The sequence below is a fragment of the Vombatus ursinus genome, unplaced genomic scaffold (assembly GCF_900497805.2).
Source record: "Vombatus ursinus unplaced genomic scaffold, bare-nosed wombat genome assembly UNPS02014909.1, whole genome shotgun sequence".
NCBI lineage: Eukaryota > Metazoa > Chordata > Mammalia > Diprotodontia > Vombatidae > Vombatus > Vombatus ursinus.
Window position 1 is genome coordinate 2,863,436 of NW_020954687.1, and position 8,439 is coordinate 2,871,874.

Consider the following 8,439-nt stretch of genomic DNA (forward strand, 5'->3'; position numbering starts at 1 on the left):
TGGGGGGGCAGCTAAGAATTTTAAATTGAGGGGATGCCCATCAATTGGGGAAGGGCTGAACAAGTTGTAGTATATGATCATAATAGAATATTATTGTGCTATAAGAAATGATGAGCAAGATAATCAGAAAAACCAGGAACAACTTACATGAAGTGATACAGAGTGAAGTGAGAACCAGAAGACTACTGAACACACTAACAGCTATATTGTATGATGAACAATGGTGAATGATTTAGCTGTTCTCAGTAATATAATGATCTAAGACAATCCCAAAAAGACTCATGATGAAAAATGTGATCTGCCACCAGAGAAAGAATAGATGGCAACTGAATAAAGACTGAAGCATATTACTTTTCATTTTCTTTGCTTTTTTTTGTTGTTGTTCAAGTTTTTTTCCACAGAATGACCACTACGGAAATGTTTTACATGATTGCACATCTATAACCAATATAAGATTGTTTACCATCTCAGGAAGGGGACAGGAGGGAAGGATAGAACTTGGAACTCAAAACTAAAAAAAAAAAAAAAAAAAAAAACACACACATACAAAAACNNNNAACCCCAAATGTTAAAAAATTGTTTTTACGTGCAAATGGGAAGAAAATAAAAAATTTTTTAAACAAAAGCTATGCTGATGATCTTATCTGGTTTCCCAAAATAGCACACATATAAACATATTATATGTGAATTATATACTCTCATAAAAAGCTAACATTTACTACAAAAAATGCTCATACTTTAAATACACATACCTTTTGGCCTCCTGGAGTTTCAACTATATGGTGTTCTTTCAATTTTTGTTCTTGTTCCATTATATCTTTCAAATGTTCATTTACCTTAAAAACATAAAAATAAAACACACGTTTATGAGTAAGTAGTTTTATGTAGGAAATGTATACAATTCAAAAGTAATAAAAGTTATCCATATCTCAGACACGTCATTTACCAAAATTAATTCCTAAACAACAAAACTTCTATATTTTACCACCTATAGAAGCTGTCTTCTAAAAGTGTGTTTTAAAACTTGAAGTAAATTTTTATACATGTTAATAAAAAGTTCATAAAATATAAAAGCTGCTTAACTATAATATTTAATATTTAATAAACCAAACAAAAGAGAGACAATGAGTATATGATGGATAGAGAGCTGGTCTTTGAGTTAGGAAACCCTATCACATATATTAGCTCTGCCAAACACTGCCTACATGTGACGCAAGGCAAATCCTTTTACTTCTTAGTGGTCCAGGCAACTCTAATACTCTACTACAAAGTAAGTAGGAAAATCACAGACCCACTTTAAAAAAACAATGTTCTAAATCAAAAAAGCCATTAGTCACCCTAGAAACTATTAACTGAAAGTTATTTTCTCTGAAATTAAACAAATAACCTCTATGATTAATAATTAACAATGCAAACTACTTATTTTAGTCTACAAACTACTTTCTGCAAAACATTTTAAATTATTTTTGGAACTATATATTAACAATTTCAGGTCACTAGGGTCACTGAACACACAGAATCAAAATACTTCTAGAAATAGTCTTCCAATCATCAGACAAGAGCATTTACCACAAGGCTTCTATTTACTTAGTGAATAATGTAATAACATTTTTAGGCACCAAGACACTAAAATAGTTGTGAATGGTGCCTTAACAACCTGAAATCTGATGTGCTTTCTACAATTTAATTTGTGATAAACAAAATCAATCAACAAAAATCAACTAAGCACCTTCTGGGAACAGGGTTATATACTAGATATTAAAGAATGAATTACAAAAATCATATTTAACGAACATTACCAGTAAACTGTGACTACTAAGCTTTCTAGTCTGTCTAGTTATAATAAAAATAATGAGTTTACATGTAATACACCCCCTATAGAATAGTCTGTAAATAACTTACTCGGACTCTCCAAAGTAAATCAACATATACTTTAATACTCACTTATTTCAATGCAAAGTTGTTCATGGAGAGGACAGTGAAATATGTTGTAAAACATGGCATAGAATCAAGAAATGAAAGATGCAAAAGGATCATATGTGACACAAAAGCATCATGGCTATAAATTATTTAATGCTTTCTTCAGGAAGTCAGGTGGTACTATACACTATACAAGTGGCAAATATCAAAAACAGCACTACAACCACCATCACTGCCTACTCCCCCCCCCAAAAAAAACTGATGATGTCTTAACAGATAAGAAACAGCTAGATCTTGAAATAGGTCATTTAATTAGATGCTATTGAACTATTAGAATAAAGAAAAAATTAGTTATTAGAGAAGATTAAATATGAAAATACACAATGTTCAATTAAAATAGTTTTGACCTGACCTATTCAAACAAGCTACTGAGCCAAAAGATGTGAAACAGATAAAGGACCAGATATGAACAGAGACTACCACCATTTACTACCAAAGACCTGGAAAATAAAGTTCTTGCTGCAAAAGACTTTGGCACTTTCAAAGAGTTGAACATCAAAAATAAATATGATTTTGTCAATGGAAATGATACTAAAAATGCATTACTACCCACTCTGCTACTATATCCATAGGACTGCTATGCCTTTCTATCTGCAGACCTAGTGCTTAAAGCTCTGCTTTTCACACAGTTAACGCTAAATAAATGTCCTTATCCCCTTTTGCCTAGATTACTGCAATAGCTTTCTAAGTAGTCTCCCTGCCTCAAGTCTCTCTCCACTGAAATCTACCCTTCATTCAGCTGCCAATTTAATTTTTCTACACTATAGTTCTGACCATATCATCCTACTTCTCAATGAGTTTTAATGGCTACTTCCAATGGCTCCAATAGCATTTCCAGGATCAAATACATACTCCACTGTTTGGAATTTAAAGTTCTTCATAACCTAGCCCCTTCCTCCCTTTCCAAACTTCTTACACTTGACTGCAATTCCACTGCAATTTCCCAAATACAACATACCACCTCCTGTTTCTGTGTCTTTTTACAAGGTGTCTCTCCCTGATGGAGCCACTGAAGCTTCTTGAACTAGTTACAACTATGCTTTAGGAGTACCAATTTGGAAGACTGGAGAAAAAAGTGAGTGGAGTCAGGGAGTCCCATTTAGAAAGCTATTGTATGTTGTGAAATTATAACAACCAAATGTGGCCTTGAAGAAGAGCTATAAGAATGTACTTTCCCCCTTCCTTCTTTGGGGAGGGGGTGTTTACTATGGTTTATGGGCATGGAAAACTACATATAATATCAGACTTGGTTGGTGTGTTATATAATTTTGCTGAGCTGTTTTTCCTTTTTTTTGTCATAAGGGATGGCTTGAGAAATGTAACATTAAATATTAAATAAATATAGTGAGAAATGTGGCATGTTGTATTAAAAAGATAGCAAAATATATATTTTAAAAGTTATTGTTATAGGTGAGAGGTGATGAGAACACAAACTAAAGTTTGGGCTATGGAAGGGAACAAATTCAAGTGATGCTAAAGAGATAAAATCAATAGCACTTGATAACTGACTAGACAGGAGGATAGTGAGAAATAAAGTTAAAAATAACAAGGTTGTTGCAGCAAACCTGGGCAGAATGGAAAAAATGCTGGTACATGGGACAGAACTCTGAGAGTTAAGAAGAACAGCAGGTATGGGAAAGAAATGATGAGTTCAGTTTAAGAAATATTGAGTTTTAGGGGACAACTGAGTAGCGCAGTAGGGGAATTAATGCTTGGGAGCATCGAACAAAAGATGAAGATGGTCACAGAAGATAAGTAGAAAATTCTGATTACATGAAATTGAAGCTTTTGCATAAACAAAATTAATTCAGCTAAAATCAGAAAAGAGGCAGTTAAATGGGAGAAAAAAAATCATTTCCCCAAATATCTCTGATATCTGAGATATGTAGGGAATTGATATGAATACATAAGAACAAAAGCTACTTCCTGACAAGTAGTCAAAGGATATAAGCAGATAATTTTCAAAATAAGAAATGCAAGTTATCAATAACCATATTAAAAGAATGTTCCAAATTACTAATAAAAGACATACAAATGGAAACAACTGAGATTTCACCTTATAGCTATCAGAGTGACAAAAATGCCAAATATTGGGGTGGAAAAGTGCTGTACTAATGCGTTGTTGGTATAAATGAATTGGTCAAATCATTATGGAACACAACGTGCATAAATTATATCTCAATAACTTGTATATACCCTTTGATCCAGCATACCAAATTGAGGCATATATTACAGAGACGTCAGATAAGAAAGTTCCCATTTTCACAATCAATCAATATACATTTATTAAAAATCTATGTGCCTTTAGGCACTGCAGAAATTCCTAGGGATACCAAGACAAAAATTAAATAATTCCTGTCCTCAAGAAGCTTACATTCTAAAAGGGATGTGGGGGTGTGAAGGTGGGAGGAGAGAATATGTATACCCAAGTCTCTATAAAATATATATCAAATGAATATAAGGCAAATGGGTAGGGATAGAGGAGGAGCACTTTAGCAGCTAGAGGAACTGGTATTAAAAGAGTTACTAGAAGAGGAGGCTTTTCAAAAGAATTCAGAAACCACCTCAGTCAGCAAATACTGTCTCTTACCCTGCAGACAGACAAGGTAGTTAGCCAAGGGCACCACTAGTTTCAAACTTTATAATGGATTATGAAAGCTTACAAGCACTATAACTCTCAGAAAACAGAAAAAAAAAAAAAGAGGGGAGGGTTGGTAGGGATGGGGGATGAGCTTGCATAGAGTTTGTCATGAACTCAGCTAAGTAAAATCATCCTGAGATCCTTTATACATGAACTTGGAAGATCAACAAACAGCCATGAAATAGAATAAAACTACTGAAATTTCTATGGCAATTTAGCCTCAATAGGGGCAAGAGTGGGAACAGCATGCTTGTAACATGTGAAGAAAATAAAAAAGGAAAAGAGAATTCAGCTAAGCAATAAGGCATGAGTGACCTCATGGTTAATTTCAAAATAGTTGACTGAAATCATCCAAGTTTCCTTCTTTTTTTTCTTTTTTCCTCTCCCAAACTGGCTAATCATTGATTATGGGACGATAATGGTGCTGTGGAATGTTACTCACCCTATTATAAAGTTGTATCTAGATCTGAAGTCAGATGACCTGGGTTCAAAATCTTAGCTCTTCTACTTACTACCTTGGGCAAGTCATTTCACCACTGTGGACCTCAGCCTCCTCATCTGTAAAATGAGAAGTTGGACTAAATGACTTCTACAGTCCCCTTCCAGTTCTAAACCTATGACCCTATGGTGTGACAATAGCACTCAGATAAGTTAAATTCGTAAGGCTGGAAGGACTATACTATTTAGAAGAAAGCCATGTTGTGATTCAATGGTCAGAAGTAGATGAAAAGGGAAAGCACGGAACAGGCTGGGACCAGAGATGGGCACTATGGGGTCTTGACTTCTCATCAGCATTTCCAGCTCATAGAGCTCTCTAGAGCTTAAATACATGTACACACAAGCCTTGAAACACTGTAGGGTCCCCTCTATGAGGTACCTGGCAACTCAACTGAGATCACCCTAGAAATCCATAATAAAAGAAAAAAAAAAGATGGCTGAAGAATGTATATTAGTTAAATTATAACATGCAGTTGGACAGGCAACCCATTGAATTAGTTCATTAATATGTATATGTTGAGCAGGTCCTATAGTTGGACAATAGGGTAGACTCAGATTTTAATGAGAGCAGAACAGGTTAGATTGCATTTGGAAACTCTTTCAATAATCTCAAGTTCCTTCTAGCTATAAAGGCTGTTTAACATCTATATTCTCCCACTAACTAGAAAAAAGCAGTGAATAATGGAACAAAATCATCTCAAGAAGAATTACAATTACAGATATACTCAAATGATCATTGAAACTACACTGAAATATAGGACCCGTAAAAAAGTGAGACAATCAAGTTCCAAGAGTGACTGATGGACAACCCAAGTTTTGAACTGATCTCCAAGAAATATTACAAAAAACAAGGAAAGTCTCTACAGATTGGGTGGTTCCTCAAATACAGTACTTATGGAAAGACAGATAACAATTAAAAAGAAGATGAGTTGAAATCTGTATCAGTGAAGAGAGTATATGTAGATATTATAGCTCCATTGAAGATATATTTGATTCATTAAGAATTTACTATGTGCAAGGACTATGCTAAGCACTTAAGTATATGATGATAGCCTGAGTGAATGGGAGGGTCAAGTGAAGAGATTTTAAAGGGGTACCTCAGAATGTTTGCAGACAGCAGAAAAGGAGTCAGGAGATAAGAATAGGTGATTAAAAGGCAAACTTTAAAAGTAAGTAAAGTACATATTATAATTACAATAAGAATTTCAAGAAGGAAGAGTTTTTCTGGGTCTTTTTTTAAGCATAGGCTGAAATTTTCAGGGAAGGTTCCCCAAAAGATAAAATCAATGACTTAGGTATAATTTAGATAGGAATTAAGGGCTTCCAAGAAGGAGAACAAGGGGCCAGATTATGGAGGATCTTAAAAGCTAGACAGAGAATAATAAAAGCGAGCATTTATATAGTGCTTTAAAGTTTTATTTGCTAGTCTGGAGGGAAATGACACAATGAAAATGGTGTTTTAGGAAAATCAGTCAGACAGAAGTATGCAGGACAAACAGAGACAGTAGGTTGAGCCTGGCAGAGCACTACAGCAGAAAATATGAGTGAATATGAAAGGCACTTGAAAGGAAAGAACAACAAAATTTGAGAGTTGTATACTGAGGATGAAGGAAAAAGAAGAATAAAAAATTACTTAATCATTTTTAGCCTTAGCAAAAAAGCTGATGACACTGACAGAAATGAGGTACACAAAAGAAATTCTGGGGAAAGATAAATGCTCAGTTATAAGCAAGTTTTATGATTTTACCAAGTCATGTCATCTCTCTCTAAGTTCTAGTTTCCTTAGCTATACAATTAAGAGGCTGAATATGATGATCTTGCCACTCCAGTCTTATTCTACAATACAATGGATCTGAGATCTCATTAATGTAGATAATTCCCCCAGTAATGAAAATCTACAGACCTTAAAATATCTATGTCCACCCATCCTGTTTGTCTCTTGCCCACATCGTCCCATAAAACTTCTACAAGGATCCCTATCCAACATGCTAGGGACATCACTATAGCTCTCTTGGCATCATGTGGATACTTAGAAGGCATACAGATTATCAGTCATCCCTAGCTCTCATTATGTGATTGACTCTTTGGGGAGGGGCAGGAGATGTCATTTCTCTCAAGACATTCTCCCCTGACAATTTTTGGTTGGTAATATGTAGTAGCCTGCTTACATCCACTAAGCATTTCTTATTGGACTTTAGCAATTAAGACAATTGGAAATGAAAGGTAAGTAAAAACAAAAGATACCTATTTGAAAATTAAACTTAATTTCTTTTGCTCACACTTCATTTACAGTATTTGTCCAAAGATATCTACTACCAGACCAGCTCTATGGACTGTCCTTCTAACTATCACAGTTTGGACAATAGGCATCTTTTGTTCACTTGGTTTTTCCCATATGGACAGTTAGGCTGAACTCTTTTACACGAGCATTAATCTCATTAAAGAGGCTCTGCAGTATTCTAGGTATTGATGGAATCAGCAAAAAGTCATGCATAAGCAGAAACATCTGAAGATTCTATCTATAGGTAATACCTCCTCCATTTGCACACTTTGCTGGACAGCTTATATGACAGTAGCAAACAACTTTGGTAAGCATGTTTGCCTGCTTTCTGCCTTTACGTAAAGGTACTGAATAAACTTCTCTCTTTACATCTTTGAAGGAATCTTGTATGATTTTGACAAATGCAGAGGAGACGTCCTGTTGGATGAAAATCTTTTTAAGGTACAATTTTGCTCTAATTAAGCAAATGTGTCTTATAATTAAAAAACAACAATAACAAACAATGATGACCTTTAAGCCAATTGTGTGACTATAAAGATATGTTCTTTAAAAAACTGTAGAGTATCATTTGTTTAAGCCTGCCTATTTCTTCCTCAAACTTTCATTAAGTATGTTCTTAAATAGTATGAGGATCAAACCCATAAAATTTTTGTAGAGAAGTAGAGAAAGGAAAGTAGGTCTCTTTTGACAGTTATTAATATTCTCTGGTCACTTGTGGAGGGGGTAGGGAAAAGCAGTAACAAGGTCAGAGATCTTTTCTACAGCTTTTGGTATCATCCTCCTTTCATACACCTTGAGAACTGATTCCTTAAAATAATATAACATGAGCCTCCCCAGTGACTATTAAGTCTTTTTCCATTTTTTCACCTTCAATGGTGACTCCACTGTTATTGATAGTGAAAATAGTTTGTTCTAAAAAAAAAAAAAAAAAGACTTTGTAGATATTTCTTGATCATTTCTCATCTGTTCATTGTCTGTCCTACCCAGTTTTATCTTTTTTTTTTTTTTTTTTTTTTTTTTTTTTTTTTTTTTTTTTTTT

At 34.3% G+C, this 8,439-nt stretch overlaps 1 protein-coding gene across 2 annotated transcripts in view; it reads right to left on the bottom strand.

Annotated features, from left to right (window-relative positions):
- CAMSAP2 (calmodulin regulated spectrin associated protein family member 2) overlaps nt 1-8,439 on the bottom strand; it is a 154,522-nt gene that overhangs the window by 66,783 nt on the left and 79,300 nt on the right. For both annotated transcript variants that reach the window (XM_027843406.1, XM_027843405.1), the window contains exon 4: nt 753-836. In XM_027843406.1, coding sequence (XP_027699207.1) covers nt 753-836 — 84 coding nt within the window. The remainder of the gene's footprint in view (nt 1-752; nt 837-8,439) is intronic.